General features: G+C 39.7%; 1 protein-coding gene across 1 annotated transcript in view; it reads left to right on the top strand.

Annotated features, from left to right (window-relative positions):
* RNF121 (ring finger protein 121) overlaps positions 1 to 21006 on the top strand; it is a 125744-nt gene extending 104738 nt beyond the window's left edge. The window contains exon 9 of the mRNA XM_053708793.1: positions 19703 to 21006. Within this exon, the coding sequence (XP_053564768.1) occupies positions 19703 to 19823 (121 nt within the window). The 3' untranslated portion in view covers positions 19824 to 21006. The remainder of the gene's footprint in view (positions 1 to 19702) is intronic.
* Positions 21007 to 21370: the final 364 nt, after the last annotated feature.

The following is a 21370-nucleotide window of genomic DNA, read 5'->3' as shown; positions in this document are numbered from 1 at the left end:
AACGCTCCATTATGATTTTGGAAATCACTCTTGGAAGAAGAACTAGAGGCGGAAAGATATAAGCAGGTTGATAATTCCAAGGAAGTGACAACGCATCCACTGCTTCCGCCTGAGGATCCCTGGACAGATACCTGTGAAGTTTCCTGTTTAGATGAGAAGCCATCAGATCTATTTCTGGAAGCCCCCACATCTGAACAATCTGAAGAAACACATCTGGGTGAAGAGACCATTCTCCCGAATCTAAAGTCTGGCGACTGAGATAATCCGCTTCCCAATTGTCTATACCTGGGATATGGACCGCAGAGATTAGACAAGAGCTGGATTCCGCCCACGCAAGTATCCGAGATACTTCTTTCATAGCTTGAGGACTGTGAGTCCCACCTTGATGATTGACATACGCCACGGTTGTGACATTGTCTGTCTGAAAACAAATAAACGGTTCTCTCTTCAGAAGAGGCCAAAACTGAAGAGCTCTGAGAATCGCACAGAGTTCCAAAATATTGATTGGTAATCTCGCCTCTTGAGATTTCCAAACCCCCTGCACTGTCAGAGATCCCCAGACAGCTCCCCAACCTGAAAGACTTGCATCTGTTGAAATCACAATCCAGGGGTTGGACGAACAAAAGAGGCCCCCTGGACCAAACGGTGGTGATCTAACCACCAAGTCAGAGATAGTTGAATATTGGGATTTAAGGATATCAATTGTGATATCTTAGTATAATCCCTGCACCATTGGCTTAGCATACAAAGCTGAAGAGGTCTCATGTGAAAACAAGCAGAGGGGATCGCGTCCGATGCTGCAGTCATGAGACCTAAAACCTCCATGCACATAGCTACTGAAGGGAATGACTGAGACTGAAGGTTCCGACAAGCTGAAACCAATTTCAGACGTCTTTTTTGTCTGTTAGAGACAAAGTCATGGATACTGAATCTATTTGGAATCCTAAAAAGGTTACCCTTGTCTGAGGAATCAAGGAATTTTTTGGTAAATTGATCCTCCAACCATGTCTTTGAAGAAACAACACTAGTTGATTTGTGTGAGATTCTGCAGAATGTAAAGACTGAGCAAGTACCAAGATATCGTCCAAATAAGGAAACACCGCAATACCCCGCTCTCTAATTTCAGAGAGTAGGGCACCGAGAACCTTTGAAAAAATCCTTGGAGCTGTTGCTAGGCCAAAAGGAAGAGCAACAAATCTGAAGTTTTTAATCAATTTGTAAGGGTCCCAACTTTCAAGATGGTGACTATAAGGACTATTCTGCCTTTTGTTCAGCAAGGTCATATGTCCACGATAGACTTACAGGATGCATATCTTCACATTCCGATTCATCCAGACCACTATCAGTTTCTGAGATTCTCTTTTCTAGACAAGCATTACCGGTTTGTTGCTCTTGCATTTGGCCTAGCAACAGTTTCAAGAATCTTTTCGAAGGTTCTCGGTGCCCTATCTGTAATCAGAGATCAGGGTATTGCGGTGTTTCCTTATTTAGACAATATCTTGGTACTGGCTCAATCTTTACATTTAGCAGAATCTCACACAAATCAACTGGTGTTGTTTCTTCAAAGACATGGTTGGAGGATTAATTTACCAAAGAGTTCCTTGATTCCTCAGCAAGGGTCACCTTTTTAGGGTTTCCAGTTAGATTCAGTGTCCATGCCTCTGTCTTTAACAGACAAGAGACGAATGAAATTGGTTTCTGCCTGTCAAAACCGTCAGTCTCGATCATTCCCTTCAGTGGCTATGTGCATGGAAGTTTTAGGTCTGACGGCCGCATTGAACACGATCCCCTTTGCTCGTTTTCATATGAGACCTCTGCAGCTTTGCATGCTGAATAAATGGTGCAGGGATTATATTCGGATATCACAGTTGATATACTTAAATCCCAACATTCAGATCTCTCTGTCCTGGTGGTTAGACCATCATTGGATTATTCAAGGGGCCTCTTTTTTGTTCGTCCTGCTTGGACTGTGATTTCAACAGATGCAAGTCTCAGAGGTTGGGGAGCTGTTTGGGGGTCTCTGACAGTACAAGGAGTTTGGAATCCTCAAGAGGCGAGGTTACTAATCAATATTTTAGAACTCCGTTGCTATTTTCAGGGCTCTTCAGGCTTGGCCGCTATTAAAGAGAGAATTATTCATTCGTTTTCAGACAGACAATATCACAACTGTGGCATATGTCAATCATCAAGGGGGGACTCGCAGTCCTTTAGCGATGAAAGCAGTATCTCGGATACTGTCTTGGGCGGATTCCAATTCCAGTCTAATTTCTGCGATATATATACCAGGTGTAGACAATTGGGGAGTGGATTATCTCAGCCGCCAGTTCTTATATCCAGGGGAGTGGTCTCTCCATCCAGATGTATTTTATCAGATTGTACAGATGTGGGTGGGGTCTTCCAGAAAAAGATCTGATGGCATTCCATCTAAACAAGAAGCTTCCCTGGTACCTTTCCGGGTCCAGGGATCTTCAGGCGGAGATGGTGGATGCATTAGCAGTTCCTTGGTTTTACCAACCTGCTTATATTTTTCCGCCTCTAGTTCTCCTTCCAAGGGGGATTTCCAAGATCATAATATAACAATTGCATGGCCTCACAGGTTTTGGTATGCAGATCTTGTCCGGATATCCAGTTGCCAACCTTGGCCACTTCTGTTAAGGTCAGACCTTCTGTCTCAAGGGACGTTTTCCATCAGGATCTCAAATTGCTAAATTTGAAGGTATGGAAATTGAACGCTTTAGTGGTTTCTCTGACTCAGTGGTTAATACTATGCTTCAGACTTTTAGGTCTGTTCCAAGGAAGATTTATTATCTGGTTTGGAAAACCTATATTTCATGGGGTTCTTCTCATAAATTTTCTTGGCATTCTATTAGAATTCCTAGAATTTTACAGTTACTTCAGGATGGTTTGGATAAAGGTTTGTCTGCAAGTACTTTGAAGGGACACATCTCTGCTCTTTCTGTTTTCTTTCATAGAAAGATTGCTAAGCTTCCTGATATTCACTGTTTTGTTCATGCTTTGGTTCGTATCAAGCCTGTTATTAAATCAATTTCTCCTCCTTGGAGTATTAATTTGTTTTTAAAAGCTTTGCATGCTCCTCAGTTTGAGCCTATGCATTCTCTGGATATTAAACTACTTACTTGGAAAGTGTTGTTCCTTTTGGCTATCTCTTCTGTTAGAGGTTTCTGAATTGTCTGCTCTCTCTTGTGAGTCTCCTTTTCTGATTTTTCATCAGGATAAAGCTGTTTTGAGGACTTTGTTTAAATTTCTTCCCAAGGTTGTGAATTCTAACAACATTACTAAGGAAATTGTTGTTCCTTCTTTGTGTTATAATCCTAAGAATGCTCTTGAAAGATCTTTACATTCTTTGGATTTGTAAGAGCTTTGAAATACTATGTCGTAGCTACTAAGGATTTTATAAAGACTTCTAGTCTATTTGTCTTTTCTGATTCCAGGAAAGGCCAGAAATCTTCCATTTCTTTGGCATCATGGTTAAAGCTTTTGATTCACAAGGCTTATTTGGAGTTGGGACAGTCTCCGCCTCAGATAATTACAGCTCATTCTACTAGATCAGTCGCCACTTCTTGGGCTTTTAAGAATGGAGCTTCAGTTGATCAGATTTCAAAGCAGCAACTTGGTCTTCTTTGCATACATTTACTAAATTCTACCATTTTGCTGTATTTGCCTCTGCAGCAGCAGTCTTTGGTAGAAAAGTTATTCAGGCAGCTGTCTCAGTTTTGATTCTTCTGCTTATGATTTAAGTGTGTTTCTTGTAATTTATAAGAGACTTATTTTTTTGTGGATTTAATTTTTTCAGCGGAAATGGCTGTTTTTATCCCTCCCTTTCTAGTGACTCTTCTGTGGTCTCACACATCTTGGGTATTTCTATCCCATATGTCACTAGCTCATGGACTCTTGCCAAATACATGAAAGAAAACATAATTTATGTAAGAACTTACCTGATAAATTCATTTCTTTCATATTGGCAAGAGTCCATGAGGCCCACCCTTTTTATGGTGGTTATGATTTTTGTATAAAAGCACAATTATTTTTCCAGTTCCTCTTTTTCTATTCTTTTTTACTCCTTTTTTCACCCTACTAGGCATTTTGAGATTTGGGAAACTTTGCCCCTCCTAGGAGGATTGTATATCCCATACGTCACTAGCTCATGGACTCTTGCCAATATGAAAGAAATGAATTTATCAGGTAAGTTCCTACATAAATTATGTTTTTATAGTGGGCTGGCACCCTAAGGGTGTTTAACTGCCAGACAGGTGTCGCACAGAAATTAATAGTGATCCAATATATAAAACAGGGTAAAAGACCCACAACATATATTAGACATACATGAACACAAAAAACAAGAAGAAAGACTCGCAGAAAGGTCCAAGGGGTAGATTGTGTCTGTTTGTGGTCTGTTCCCCAGGACTCCCCAGCCACCAGACCGCCGCTTCCTTAACCTCTTCATTACCTCTAAGGTCGCGAAATTCAATCTCCGCGGTCGAGTCCGACCTAGGAGGTTGACAGCTCCTGCCCGCGCGTGCTTGGCTGTGCGCGGGCAGGGGGCGGGGTTGCACGCGAGTGCAAAATTGCGCTCGTGAGCAATGTTTCTTCTGTTAAGTGTGATCAGTCCACGGGTCATCATTACTTCTGGGATATTACTCCTCCCCAACAGGAAGTGCAAGAGGATTCACCCAGCAGAGCTGCATATAGCTCCTCCCCTCTACGTCACTCCCAGTCATTCTCTTGCACCCAACGACTAGATAGGATGTGTGAGAGGACTATGGTGATTATACTTAGTTTTATATCTTCAATCAAAAATTTGTTATTTTAAAATAGCACCGGAGTGTGTTATTACCTCTCTGGCAGAGTTTGAAGAAGAATCTACCAGAGTTTTGCTATGATTTTAGCCGGAGTAGTTAAGATCATATTGCTGTTCTCGGCCATCTGAGGAGTGAGGTAAACTTCAGATCAGGGGACAGCGGGCAGATGAATCTGCATAGAGGTATGTAGCAGTTTTTATTTTCTGACAATGGAATTGATGAGAAAATCCTGCCATACCGATATAATGTCATGTATGTATACTTTACACTTCAGTATTCTGGGGAATGGTACTTCACTAGAATTACACTGTAAGAAATACATAAAGCTGTTTAATAACTAGAGATTATGTTTAACGTTTTTGCTGGAATGTAAAATCGTTTTCATTTGCTGAGGTACTGTGTGAATAAATGTTTGGGCACTATTTTTCCACTTGGAAGTTGCTTAATCTGTTTTTCTGACAGTTTCTGTTCTCCCTCACTGCTGTGTGTGAGGGGGAGGGGCCGTTTTTTGGCGCTTTTTCTATGCATCAAATATTTCAGTCAGCAACTCATTGTATTCCCTGCATGATCCGGTTCATCTCTACAGAGCTCAGGGGTCTTCAAACTTATTTTGAGGGAGGTAATTTCTCTCAGCAGAGCTGTGAGAATTATAGTTTGACTGAGATAAAAAACGTTTATTCTGTAATTTGTTTCCTGCTTTCAGAATTTATCTTTGCTAATGGGATTAAACCTTTGCTAAAGTTGTGTTGTTTACAAGGATTGAGGCTATAACTGTTTCAATTTATTAATTTTCAACTGTCATAGATCTTCTGTGCTTCTTAAAGGCACAGTACATTTTAATATTATTCTAATTGAATTGTATTTCCAAGTTGCAAGTTTATTTGCTAGTGTGTTAAACATGTCTGATTCAGAGGATGATACCTGTGTCATTTGTTGCAATGCCAAAGTGGAGCCCAATAGAAATTTATGTACTAACTGTATTGATGCTACTTTAAATAAAAGTCAATCTGTACAAATTGAACAAATTTCACCAAACAACGAGGGGAGAGTTATGCCGACTAACTCGCCTCACGTGTCAGTACCTACATCTCTCGCTCAGAGGGAGGTGCGTGATATTGTAGCGCCGAGTACATCTGGGCGGCCATTACAAATCACATTACAGGATATGGCTACTGTTATGACTGAGGTTTTGGCTAAATTACCAGAACTAAGAGGTAAGCGTGATCACTCTGGGGTGAGAACAGAGTGCGCTGATAATATTAGGGCCATGTCAGACACTGCGTCACAGGTGGCAGAACATGAGGAAGGAGAACTTCATTCTGTGGGTGACGGTTCTGATCCAAACAGACTGGATTCAGATATTTCAAATTTTAAATTTAAACTGGAAAACCTCCGTGTATTACTAGGGGAGGTGTTAGCGGCTCTGAATGATTGTAACACAGTTGCAATACCAGAGAAAATGTGTAGGTTGGATAAATATTTTGCGGTACCGACGAGTACTGAGGTTTTTCCTATACCTAAGAGACTTACTGAAATTGTTACTAAGGAGTGGGATAGACCCGGTGTGCCGTTCTCACCCCCTCCGATATTTAGAAAAATGTTTCCAATAGACGCCACCACAAGGGACTTATGGCAAACGGTCCCTAAGGTGGAGGGAGCAGTTTCTACCTTAGCTAAGCGTACCACTATCCCGGTGGAGGATAGCTGTGCTTTTTCAGATCCAATGGATAAAAAGTTAGAGGGTTACCTTAAGAAAATGTTTGTTCAACAAGGTTTTATATTGCAACCCCTTGCATGCATTGCGCCGATCACGGCTGCAGCGGCATTCTGGATTGAGTCTCTGGAAGAGAACATTGGTTCAGCTACTCTGGACGACATTACGGACAGGCTTAGAGTCCTTAAACTAGCTAATTCATTCATTTCGGAGGCCGTAGTACATCTTACTAAACTTACGGCGAAGAATTCAGGATTCGCCATTCAGGCACGCAGGGCGCTGTGGCTAAAATCCTGGTCAGCTGATGTTACTTCTAAGTCTAAATTGCTTAATATACCTTTCAAAGGGCAGACCTTATTCGGGCCCGGGTTGAAAGAGATTATCGCTGACATTACAGGAGGTAAAGGCCATGCCCTGCCTCAGGACAAAGCCAAAGCCAAGACTAGACAGTCTAATTTTCGTTCCTTTCGTAATTTCAAAGCAGGAGCAGCATCAACTTCCTCTGCACCAAAACAGGAAGGAGCTGTTGCTCGCTACAGACAAGGCTGGAAACCTAACCAGTCCTGGAACAAGGGCAAGCAGACTAGGAAACCTGCTGCTGCCCCTAAAACAGCATGAATTGAGGGCCCCCGATCCGGGATCGGATCTAGTGGGGGGCAGACTTTCTCTCTTCGCCCAGGCTTGGGCAAGAGATGTTCAGGATCCCTGGGCGCTAGAGATAATATCTCAGGGATACCTTCTGGACTTCAAATACTCTCCTCCAAGAGAGAGATTTCATCTGTCAAGATTGTCAACAATCCAGACAAAGAAAGAGGCGTTTCTACGCTGCGTACAAGAGCTCTTGTTAATGGGAGTAATCCATCCAGTTCCACGATCGGAACAGGGACAGGGGTTTTACTCAAATCTGTTTGTGGTTCCCAAAAAAGAGGGAACTTTCAGACCAATCCTGGACTTAAAGATCCTAAACAAATTCCTAAGAGTTCCATCGTTCAAGATGGAGACTATTCGGACAATTTTACCTATGATCCAAGAGGGTCAATACATGACCACTGTAGATTTAAAAGATGCTTACCTTCACATACCGATTCACAAAGATCATTATCGGTACCTAAGGTTTGCCTTCCTAGACAGGCATTACCAGTTTGTGGCTCTTCCATTCGGATTGGCTACAGCTCCAAGAATCTTCACAAAGGTTCTGGGTGCTCTTCTGGCGGTACTAAGACCGCGGGGAATCTCGGTAGCTCCATACCTAGACGACATTCTGATACAAGCTTCAAGCTTTCAAACTGCCAAGTCTCATACAGAGTTAGTGCTGGCATTTCTAAGGTCACATGGATGGAAGGTGAACGAAAAGAAAAGTTCACTCGTTCCACTCACAAGAGTTCCCTTCCTGGGGACTCTTATAGATTCTGTAGAAATGAAGATTTACCTGACAGAGGACAGGCTAACAAGACTTCAAAGTGCTTGCCGCACCCTTCATTCCATTCAACACCCGTCAGTGGCTCAATGCATGGAGGTAATCGGCTTAATGGTAGCGGCAATGGACATAGTACCCTTTGCACGCTTACACCTCAGACCACTGCAACTGTGCATGCTAAGTCAGTGGAATGGGGATTACTCAGACTTATCCCCTTCTCTGAATCTGGATCAAGAGACCAGAAATTCTCTTCTATGGTGGCTTTCTCGGCCACATCTGTCCAGGGGGATGCCATTCAGCAGACCAGACTGGACAATTGTAACAACAGACGCCAGCCTTCTAGGTTGGGGTGCCGTCTGGAATTCTCTGAAGGCTCAGGGACAATGGAGTCAGGAGGAGAGTCTCCTGCCAATAAACATTCTGGAATTGAGAGCAGTTCTCAATGCCCTCCTGGCTTGGCCCCAGTTGACAACTCGGGGGTTCATCAGGTTTCAGTCGGACAACATCACGACTGTAGCTTACATCAACCATCAGGGAGGGACAAGAAGCTCCCTAGCTATGATGGAAGTATCAAAGATAATTTGCTGGGCAGAGTCTCACTCTTGCCACCTGTCAGCAATCCACATCCCGGGAGTGGAGAACTGGGAGGCGGATTTCTTAAGTCGTCAGACTTTTCATCCGGGGGAGTGGGAACTTCATCCGGAGGTCTTTGCCCAAATACTTCGACGTTGGGGCAAACCAGAGATAGATCTCATGGCGTCTCGACAGAACGCCAAGCTTCCTCGTTACGGGTCCAGATCCAGGGATCCAGGAGCAGTCCTGATAGATGCTCTGACAGCACCTTGGGACTTCAGGATGGCTTACGTGTTTCCACCCTTCCCGTTGCTTCCTCGATTGATTGCCAGAATCAAACAAGAGAGAGCATCAGTGATTCTAATAGCACCTGCGTGGCCACGCAGGACTTGGTATGCAGACCTGGTGGACATGTCATCCTGTCCACCTTGGTCTCTACCTCTGAAACAGGACCTTCTGATACAGGGTCCCTTCAAACATCAAAATCTAACTTCTCTGAAGCTGACTGCTTGGAAATTGAACGCTTGATTTTATCAAGACGTGGATTTTCTGAGTCAGTTATTGATACCTTAATACAGGCTAGGAAACCTGTTACCAGAAAGATTTACCATAAGATATGGCGTAAATACCTATATTGGTGTGAATCCAAAGGTTACTCTTGGAGTAAGGTTAGGATTCCTAGGATATTGTCTTTTCTACAAGAAGGTTTAGAAAAGGGTTTATCTGCTAGTTCATTAAAGGGACAGATCTCAGCTCTGTCCATTCTGTTACACAAACGTCTGTCAGAATTTCCTGACGTCCAGGCTTTTTGTCAGGCTTTGGCCAGAATTAAGCCTGTGTTTAAAACTGTTGCTCCACCATGGAGTTTAAACCTTGTTCTTAATGTTTTACAGGGCGTTCCGTTTGAACCCCTTCATTCCATTGATATAAAGTTGTTATCTTGGAAAGTTCTATTTTTAATGGCTATTTCCTCGGCTCGAAGAGTCTCTGAATTATCAGCCTTACATTGTGATTCTCCTTATTTGATTTTTCATTCGGATAAGGTAGTCCTGCGTACTAAACCTGGGTTCTTACCTAAGGTAGTTACTAACAGGAATATCAATCAAGAGATTGTTGTTCCTTCTTTATGCCCAAATCCTTCTTCAAAGAAGGAACGTCTACTGCACAACCTGGATGTAGTCCGTGCTCTAAAATTTTACTTACAGGCAACTAAGGAATTTCGACAAACGTCTTCTCTGTTTGTCATTTACTCTGGGCAGAGGAGAGGTCAAAAAGCTTCCGCTACCTCTCTTTCTTTTTGGCTTCGTAGCATAATTCGTTTAGCTTATGAGACTGCTGGACAGCAGCCTCCTGAAAGAATTACAGCTCATTCTACTAGAGCTGTGGCTTCCACTTGGGCCTTCAAGAATGAGGCCTCTGTTGAACAGATTTGCAAGGCTGCAACTTGGTCTTCGCTTCATACTTTTTCCAAATTTTACAAATTTGACACTTTTGCTTCTTCGGAGGCTATTTTTGGGAGAAAGGTTCTTCAGGCAGTGGTTCCTTCTGTATAAAGAGCCTGCCTATCCCTCCCGTCATCCGTGTACTTTTGCTTTGGTATTGGTATCCCAGAAGTAATGATGACCCGTGGACTGATCACACTTAACAGAAGAAAACATAATTTATGCTTACCTGATAAATTCCTTTCTTCTGTAGTGTGATCAGTCCACGGCCCGCCCTGTTTTTGAGTCAGGTAAATATTTTTTAATTTATACTCCAGTCACCACTTCATCCTTGGCTTTTCCTTTCTCGTTGGTCCTTGGTCGAATGACTGGGAGTGACGTAGAGGGGAGGAGCTATATGCAGCTCTGCTGGGTGAATCCTCTTGCACTTCCTGTTGGGGAGGAGTAATATCCCAGAAGTAATGATGACCCGTGGACTGATCACACTACAGAAGAAAGGAATTTATCAGGTAAGCATAAATTATGTTTTTTTACCTGTGGGTAACTTGGCCCCGCCACAGGCGAGCTTAACGTGCCCCTGTACGCCTCGGCTTTGATAAATCTAGCCCTAAGGCCACCTTTAATCTGAAAGCATTTTGACAGTTTTTCACCACTAGGGGGCATTAGTGTGTTTCACATAGAAAACATTGAGCTCACGCACATGAATTTACTGTGGAGTGAGCACTGATTTACTAAAATGCAAGTCTGTCAAATGATCTGAAATAAGGGGGCAGTCTGCAGAGGCATAGATACAAGGTTATTACAGGGGTAAAACGTATTATAACTGTGTTGGTTATGCAAAACTGGGGAATGGGTAATAAAGGGATTATCAATTTTTTTAAGCAACAAAAATTCTGGTGTTGACTGTCCCTTTTAATATACTTTTTACCTCTGTAATTACATTAGTATCCATCTATATCGCATATCTATCTCTCTGTCTATCTGTATCGATAATCTATTACCTCTTATATATGTATCTATTGCAGTGATTTTTAACCTTTTTCTTGCCGTGGCACACTTTTTTACATTAAAAAATCCTGTGGCACACCACCATCCCAAAATGTTACAAAATGACACATTGTAGTCTAATACAGCATATATATATATATATATATATATATATATATATATATATATATATATATATATATATATATATATATATATATATATATATTAGAAAAAAGGAGGGGCACCTGCGCTAAAAACTCTAACAATTTGTGAGAAATAGCTGTTTTGCAACAATAGTAGTAGTAGTGATATATATGCGTGCTGCCACTGATACAGTGTACCCGTGTCACTGTTAGGAATGTGAATAGGAAAGAGGAAATCAAGAGGGCGCACAGCTTGGCACTGGAATAGATATTGGCTATTTGTAAAGTAAGTTTGTTACTTTCTGAACAGTGATGTTATAGTAGTGGAATACAGGAAGAGGGCATAAAAAATAATAAATAATAATAATGTCCTTGGATTGTTATTGTAAAAAAGTTCAGTATTATACTTTAGAATATTCGACACTTCTTTGTCTGAGGTAAGTGATTTTGTGCTTACCAGAGGTAACCTCAATCATATGAGGTAAGTTGTAGACTTGTTTGGATTAGAGATGTTTCTTTGGCTCTTGTCCGGTCGATTTGGCTTTGTTCTTTGCTGGAGGAATCTTTCTTTTGATGGAACCCTTGGGATCTTTGTTTCCAGGGGACTCCTGGCAGTGGTAAGTTGTTTTGAATGAAAATCCTGGACTCTCTGGTATCGTTTGTTGAAAGGCAATGTAAAATCCTGGACTCTCTTTATCCTCTTGGTGATGAGAATCTGGGTTGTCTCAGGTGTTAATATCGGTTGAGATGAAATGAGAAAAGAAAACAAGAATATAGTGTAATAATGTTTAAAAAAGCTCTTTTTATTAGAACTAAGTTAATGTGCTTACATCAAATGCCCTCAGAGTATGAGGTAAGTGATAGACATGGAATGAGTATTTCGATCTCCTGGTCTGTTCTCTGGTTGGCTGTAGTGCAAAGTTTGCACAATGCAGTATGTGAATCTTTAAAGCAGTTCAGCCTGCTAGTGTATAGCTGATAGCTGACCGCTTTATGTGGTTCTTATAAACGGCTCAATCTGCTGGCTGTGTTATGTGGTCAGTAAAACCACTGTGTTTTAATTCTATTAGGCTAAAGCGCCTGAGTAGTCAGTTGGTGGATTCAAAAAGTGCGTATGTGTTACCCGCCGATCTGAGGTATGATACACAGCGGGATATGCTCACAGAGGCATATGAATAATAGTGGGTACAATAGCTCAAAAGTTCTGTTACCCGTTGGTGTAAATATGATGCCGTGCCGCAATGTAGCAAATGGATGTCCGCCCACCTTTAGATAATCCTTACGCGTTTCGAAGTGATCAATCACTTCTTCATCAGAGGTAAAAAGTTGAATGGACAGAAGTCGGCATCGTTAGAATTTAAAGGTCTGCGGTGGGCGTGTTTTTTCCAAATTGTCCAATTGCGGCTAAGTTGTAATGACGTCAGACGTGTCGGTTGTCATAGTGACCATGCTTCGTAGACTTATGGGAATTGGTAGTCAGTGTCTGCTAGGTCCTAAAGTCGCTCCTATTTTTCAGTCAATCTTAGTATTGCTACTTGAGCGTATGCTTAAGGTCCTAGATAGTAATAAGATCTTTTCTTTTGCTTAGATGTTAATTTGGAGAACATTAACTAGAGAATAATACATAATAATAACGTGATTTAATGTTTATGGCCCAGTGTTGGAATTAAACAATTTTATTCTGTATTAATTTCTTTGAAGTTTATTGGTTATGAATTTTAGACAAAGGTGGATGTATGGGAGGTAGTGTAAAGTGTATTAGCCTTAGATTTTCAATTTGCTGGTAATGTTAATGTAAGTTTGTTACCTATTTATTGTCTTTTTCTATGGCTAAACATAAATTGCTGATTATTGTGGGTGATTTTTAAAGGATTTCTATAAAAATGCTGCCAGATCTATATCTTCATTTAATCCTATAGGGCTCATTGTGCCCATATAGTGAATCCAGAAAGTTTCTCTCTGGCGAAGCTTAAGGAATCTGTCTCCTCCTCTGCGTGGTATTTGAATTTGTTCTAAAATTGTGCCTCTAAGTGTTTTTGGATCTTTATTGTGAATTTTTTTGAAGTGTCTCGAAATACTATGGCCCTTGTAGCCTGCCTCTGTTTTTCAGATGTTCAAGCAGTCTTTTCTTATATGGGCGTTTTGTACGCCCAATGTATTGTAGATTGCAAGTGCACTCCAGTAGATATACTACGTAGGTGCTTTTACAGTTAGTGAGGGTATTTATTTCACTTTTTTTTGAAGGAAAAGTTTTTGATTAAACTATTTTTGTTGCTTTTTTGCTTTCATAAGCATGTTCACAGCTCTTGCAATTGGCCCTGTTGCACTTAAAAAAACCTTTTGTGTTTGTGGATAACCAATTTGTTTTCTTGGTGGTGTCTTTGAGTCTGCTGGGTGCCAATAGTTGTTTTAGGCATCTGTTCTTTCTAAATGTAATCTTTGGTGCAGAGCCTATGCTGTTTTTCAGGAATTTGTCTTGCTCTAATATTGGCCAATATTTTTTCAGTATTTTTCTAATTTCTGGGGCTGCTTCATTGAAAGTTGTAACCATACCTATTTTTTTGGTACTTTTGTTTGGTTTCTCTATCTTTTTTTGCAGTCAGAAGTTGTGTTCTATCTAGTCTTTGCACTTTCTTAAGGGAGTTGTCAATTAGTTTTTTAGGGTAATTTTTCTGTATCAGTTTTTCCCTGAGTAGTTCAGCTTCTTGTTTGAAATCGCTGTCTTTTGTGCAATTTCTTTTTAGGCGCTGAAATTGCCCGTAGGGGATGTTGTGGATCCATGGTTTGTAATGTCCACTATCTGCTCTTAGGTACCCATTACAGTCGGTGCTTTTTCTATAAAGTTTTGTGTAAATATTTGTATTTTCATTGAACAATATTAGATCAAGAAACTCTATTGAGTTTTGTTCAGTTTTTGAAGTGAATTGTAAGTTAAAAGCATTATTGTTAATATGTTGTAAAAAATTGGTGGTGGTGGGGGTATCTCCTTCCCATATCAGTAGGATATCATCGATATATCTGCCCCACCAGATAATGTTTTGTTGGAAGGGGTTATTTTGGTGAATATAGGTATCTTCCCACATCCCCATATATAGGTTGGCGTAGCTAGGTGCCATGGTTGTACCCATAGCGGTTCCGCTGATTTGCAAGTAATAAGAGTTATTGAATTCGAAATAATTCTTTTCTAAGACAAATCTGATACATTCAATAATGAAATTTTGATGTTCATTTGATAGATCTGTATCGTTTAGAATTTGTGTCATTGCAGCAATCCCCTTTTCATGGGGTATACTGGTGTATAGGGAAGACGCATCCAGTGTCATCCATTGGTATGTGTCTTTCCATTTGATTTCTGTAATTTTAGCTATAGTGTCTGTAGAATCTCTTAGGTAAGATTTAAGTTGTGGTACTAGTGGTTTTAGGTAAAAGTCTGCGTATTCGGAAATTCTGGCCGTCAGGGAGTCTATGCCTGAGACTATTGGCGAGCCCGGGGGATTAGCCTGGTCTTTGTGGATTTTTGGTAAGTGGTAAAAAATGGCTTTATTTGGAAATGCATGTGTTAAGTATTTGTGTTCATTTTTGTTCAGTAAGTTCAAATGATTTGCTATGTCTATCATCGAATTATACTGTTTTTGAAATATGGTAGTCGGATCCCCTGATAGTTTTTTATATGTCTCAGGGTCATTTAGCAATCTGTTTGCCTCTGTGAGGTAGTCAGTTCTATTTTGTATGACCAGTCCTCCTCCCTTATCAGCTTCCCTCAGAACTATGTCTTTCATGTCTTTGATTGATTCTAAAGCTGCTTTTTCATGTTTCTTTAGATTATCTTTTTTGATTGAATAGTTTTCACAAAGTGATTGTAGATCCTTTTGTACTAACTCACTAAAGGTAGGGATGGCATTACCTTTGGATTGTGTCGGAAAGAATATAGAGGAGGGTTTGAGATTGGAGTGTTTTTTAGTTTGAATTTGTGTTTGAGTTACATTACTATTGTATAATTCCTCCAGCGTATTTAGTAAATCCAGATCTGTGTCTGAGATGTTTTTTAGAAAGTCATTGTTATCTTTTGCATTGAGTTTCTTGAAATGTCTACATAATGTGAGTTTTCTTATAAATTTGTTGAAGTCTATGTATAAATTGAAAGGATTGGGCCCTTTTGTAGGTGCAAAATTTAGTCCTTTTGACAGAATACTTAATTCATTTTCTGTGAAGGAATGGGACGACAGATTGAATATTTTTAGAAGTTGCTCTCCTGTTTGCCCCTTTTTGGGGTTCTGGGTTCTTCCTGTTCTTCCTCTGTTTCCCACCAGTTTCCGAATACGCAGACTTTTACCTAAAACCACTAGTACCACAACTTAAATCTTACCTAAGAGATTCTACAGACACTATAGCTAAAATTACAGAAATCAAATGGAAAGACACATACCAATGGATGACACTGGATGTGTCTTCCCTATACACCAGTATACCCCATGAAAAGGGGATTGCTGCAATGACACAAATTCTAAACGATACAGATCTATCAAATGAACATCAAAATTTCATTATTGAATGTATCAGATTTGTCTTAGAAAAGAATTATTTCGAATTCAATAACTCTTATTACTTGCAAATCAGCGGAACCGCTATGGGTACAACCATGGCACCTAGCTACGCCAACCTATATATGGGGATGTGGGAAGATACCTATATTCACCAAAATAACCCCTTCCAACAAAACATTATCTGGTGGGGCAGATATATCGATGATATCCTACTGATATGGGAAGGAGATACCACCACCAATTTTTTACAACATATAACAATAATGCTTTTAACTTACAATTCACTTCAAAAACTGAACAAAACTCAATAGAGTTTCTTGATCTAATATTGTTCAATGAAAATACAAATATTTACACAAAACTTTATAGAAAAAGCACCGACTGTAATGGGTACCTAAGAGCAGATAGTGGACATTACAAACCATGGATCCACAACATCCCCTACGGGCAATTTCAGCGCCTAAAAAGAAATTGCACAAAAGACAGCGATTTCAAACAAGAAGCTGAACTACTCAGGGAAAAACTGATACAGAAATATTACCCTAAAAAACTAATTGACAACTCCCTTAAGAAAGTGCAAAGACTAGATAGAACACAACTTCTGACTGCAAAAAAAGATATAGAGAAACCAAACAAAAGTACCAAAAAAATAGGTATGGTTATAACTTTCAATGAAGCAGCCCCAGAAATTAGAAAAATACTGAAAAAATATTGGCCAATATTAGAGCAAGACCAATTCCTGAAAAACAGCATAGGCTCTGCACCAAAGATTACATTTAGAAAGAACAGATGCCTAAAACAACTATTGGCACCCAGCAGACTCAAAGACACCACCAAGAAAACAAATTGGTTATCCACAAACACAAAAGGTTTTTTTAAGTGCAACAGGGCCAATTGCAAGAGCTGTGAACATGCTTATGAAAGCAAAAAAGCAACAAAAATAATTCAATCAAAAACTTTTCCTTCAAAAAAATGTGAAATAAATACCCTCACTAACTGTAAAAGCACCTACGTAGTATATCTACTGGAGTGCACTTGCAATCTACAATACATTGGGCGTACAAAACGCCCATATAAGAAAAGACTGCTTGAACATCTGAAAAACATAGAGGCAGGCTACAAGGGCCATAGTATTTCGAGACACTTCAAAAAAATTCACAATAAAGATCCAAAAACACTTAGAGGCACAATTTTAGAACAAATTCAAATACCACGCAGAGGAGGAGACAGATTCCTTAAGCTTCGCCAGAGAGAAACTTTCTGGATTCACTATATGGGCACAATGAGCCCTATGGGATTAAATGAAGATATAGATCTGGCAGCATTTTTATAGAAATCCTTTAAAAATCACCCACAATAATCAGCAATTTATGTTTAGCCATAGAAAAAGACAATAAATAGGTAACAAAATTACATTAACATTACCAGCAAATTGAAAATCTAAGGCTAATACACTTTACACTACCTCCCATACCTCCACCTTTGTCTAAAATTCATAACCAATAAACTTCAAAGAAATTAATACAGAATAAAATTGTTTAATTCCAACACTGGGCCATAAACATTAAATCACGTTATTATCATGTATTATTCTCTAGTTAATGTTCTCCAAATTAACATCTAAGCAAAAGAAAAGATCTTATTACTATCTAGGACCTTAAGCATACGCTCAAGTAGCAATACTAAGATTGACTGAAAAATAGGAGAGACTTTAAGACCTAGCAGACACTGACTACCAATTCCCATAAGTCTACGAAGCATGGTCACTATGACAACCGACACGTCTGACGTCATTACAACTTAGCCGCAATTGGACAATTTGGAAAAAACACGCCCACCGCAGACCTTTAAATTCTAACAATGCCGACTTCTGTCCATTCCACTTTTTACCTCTGATGAAGAAGTGACTGATCACTTCGAAACGCGTAAGGATTAGCTAAAGGTGGGCGGACATCCATTTGCTACATTGCGGCACGGCATCATACTTACACCAACGGGTAACAGAACTTTTGAGCTATTGTACCCACTATTATTCATATGCCTCTGTGAGCATATCCCGCTGTGTATCATACCTCAGATCGGCGGGTAACACATACGCACTTTTTGAATCCACCAACTGACTACTCAGGCGCTTTAGCCTAATAGAATTAAAACACAGTGGTTTTACTGACCACATAACACAGCCAGCAGATTGAGCTGTTTATAAGAACCACATAAAGCGGTCAGCTATCAGCTACACACTAGCAGGCGGAACTGCTTTAAAGATTCACATACTGCATTGTGCAAACTTTGCACTACAGCCAACCAGAGAACAGACCAGGAGATCGAAATACTCATTCCATGTCTATCACTTACCTCATACTCTGAGGGCATTTGATGTAAGCACATTAACTTAGTTCTAATAAAAAGAGCTTTTTTAAACATTATTACACTATATTCTTGTTTTCTTTTCTCATTTCATCTCAACCGATATGAACACCTGAGACAACCCAGATTCTCATCACCAAGAGGATAAAGAGAGTCCAGGATTTTACATTGCCTTTCAACAAACGATACCAGAGAGTCCAGGATTTTCATTCAAAACAACTTACCACTGCCAGGAGTCCCCTGGAAACAAAGATCCCAAGGGTTCCATCAAAAGAAAGATTCCTCCAGCAAAGAACAAAGCCAAATCGACCAGACAAGAGCCAAAGAAACATCTCTAACCCAAACAAGTCTACAACTTACCTCATATGATTGAGGTTACCTCTGGTAAGCACAAAATCACTTACCTCAGACAAAGAAGTGTCGAATATTCTAAAGTATAATACTGAACTTTTTTACAATAACAATCCAAGGACATTATTATTATTTATTATTTTTTATGCCCTCTTCCTGTATTCCACTACTATAACATCACTGTTCAGAAAGTAACAAACTTACTTTACAAATAGCCAATATCTATTCCAGTGCCAAGCTGTGCGCCCTCTTGATTTCCTCTTTCCTATTCACATATATATATATATGTATACACATACACACAAACACACACATACTGTATGTATTGTGCTGTTATGCCATGCCTCCTACAAACTACCCCTGCACTGGGAGTAAAAAACAAGCAAAGTTTAAAAAATGTCACACTGTTGTCAGTCTGCCGTGGCACACCTGAGGATCTCTCACGGCACACTGTTTGAAAAACACTGATCTATTGCATATCTATCTCTGTCTATCTCTATCGATCATCTATCTATTACCTATCGCTATCTATGCATGTATCGATCATCTATCTATCTCTGTCTGTCTATATCTGTATCGATCATCTATCTATCTATTATCTTTGTACTTATGTATCTTTCATCTATCTATCACCTATCTGTCTTTATCTCTATCGGTCTACCTATCTGTGCAGGGTGTATTTATGCACCTACCACAACCCCTTCCTCCTTTTGTAATATAAATGTGTGTGCTGTGTATACCTACCAACCTTCCATTTCAATTCTTAACCGTCCTGCCTACATATTGTCATCTCGGGTATTTTTGTGGGACGACCGGATCTCCTTGAGAAGAGTAAATTACTTCCTTGGATATACAGAGACCTTGTCTTGACACAGGTTATAGGACAAATGGGAGACAATTATCACCTTTCTTAGAATGTAGCCATTTGTTTCACAGACAGAGACATGTATTTTATATCAAATATAGGTGTACATTCTAACTATAAATGTATATACCAAGAAGTAGGTTTTCCCCTTATTATACTAAGACTTGGTCATTTATCTAACACTTTAATGTCCATCTTGCATCACAGTGCATGCCTGTGTATATCTTGTATTACATTGTCATATCTCATGTTACATGGGCTGCTATGTATGGGCCTGAAGCTGCTAATAATAAAGTGTAAATTAAATATAACTCGGGGAGGTAGTGACGAAAAATAACAATACAGGACTCTTTCTTCTCTTATCTCCTTGTCTAAATGGGGAAATTCCCTCCTAATTATGGACACTTTTTTTCATATGATCTGATCATTGTTGCTTATCTTCAATCACTTTTTTTCCTTAACCAAATTCCAACCAGATGGGAGAGACCCCACGTCATGTACGGACAACTACTGGACTGGTTACGATACCTTGTTGCTTGGCAACCTGTCATTATAGGACTTGTACAGGGCATCAACTACTGTCTGGGACTGGAATAAATCTGTTCTTCCCTACCACTCTTGCCAACAGCGACCACTGAACGTGGCAGCTAGGACGGGTGGAGCACCTCCTGATCAAGATTTTAACCTTTGGATTTGGCTCTGTGGGACTGCACAGACTCCATGCTATGCAGTGTTAGCAGTTGCCCACCCTGGAGGGGCTCTTGTTGTATTATTTATTTATTACAACATTATTTTTTCTCGGCATTACAGAATTTCTTGATTTTGTACATTGTTTAGTATCATTTTTAGCAATTTCAGTGTACACAAGGCCGTGCATATCCTTTTAGTACCAAAGGAGTTCCGCACCTTTTAGCCACCAAACTTGCAATAGCCAAGGAGGACGAGCTTCAGTTCAAGTTGGTTATGACATTAGCCAAGAGGCACCATTTGCATTTCTTTCATCCTGCAAATAATTTGATACTAAATACATTTTCCACTTGGAGCTAACTTTAAATTCTGTGTATAACAAAGTGGTACATAATTTGACATTCAGAGTATACAGTCAGCCTCAGAAATACCCCACTAACTTCCTCCTTGCTGCTGTACCTTGGGTTGACTGTGGGCTGTTACCATTGATCGGTGTCTCAGAAATATATATCATATTCAGATGATTTTTTTTTATAGTCCAGTGATATTTTATTAAAATGCTTAATGTATCTGACATTTTATTGAAGTATATAAAAAACAAATCTGTATATTTCTTTGTTCTGAAATTTCTGGCGTTGTTGGGCAGTGTTATGATAATGTAGCAGTGTCTCCAGGTCAAGCTGGGCATGCGATTTTGGGCTGATTAGAAGAGTTTAAAGGGACGGTGGACACTCTGAGATTGTAGTATAAAATGCTAAACCATGCACAGTAAAACCACTGTGCAGTATGCTTTCATTATTTATTTTTTATCCCTTTTCCTGTTATTTAAGTTTGCAAATGATGTATAACATGTTCCTGAAAACTGAAAGAGCACACAGCAGGTTTCACAAGCTTAGCATTGCCACATATCTGTCTGTAATATGCAGTTTGTATTAATTTCTGCTGAAGCCAAACAATGTAGATTTCTATAACACAATGACAGTGTGCAGCCCTGTTATCTCCAAACTCAAGTCCAGGTTAGCTCCTCCAAATAAATAGGTGGCTTGAGTTTGACCATTGAAATACAATCGCAGCAAATAAAGTGTTAATCTGTTGTTGTTTTTATATATATTCAACCTCTGCTGATATATTAATGTATTGGAAGACTACAGAGAATGTTTTAATCATTTTAAAAATGTGCTGTTCAATTTGAGTGCTATACTTTTACGACACTTTAAAGTGAAAGTCAATCCTAGCGTTTTTTTGAAACGCTAGGATTGACTATTGTAACAAATAAAGGGGACTTTCATTCATGAGGTATAACATACTTCTTGTAGAAAGCTACTTTATTTGTTTCAACCGATCCCCGTTCTTAGCTGCTAACGAAGCCCACAGCAAAACATTTTTTTTGCTAAGATTTCATTTTCACCTCTTAGCAAAAACGTAACTCTGGCTCCCAAGGGCGGCAAGCCGGATTT

The sequence above is a fragment of the Bombina bombina genome, chromosome 3 (genome assembly GCF_027579735.1).
Source record: "Bombina bombina isolate aBomBom1 chromosome 3, aBomBom1.pri, whole genome shotgun sequence".
Classification (NCBI taxonomy): Eukaryota; Metazoa; Chordata; class Amphibia; order Anura; family Bombinatoridae; genus Bombina; species Bombina bombina.
The sequence above is the reverse complement of the archived record's forward strand: the minus strand, read 5'-3'. Positions and strand labels throughout refer to the sequence as shown.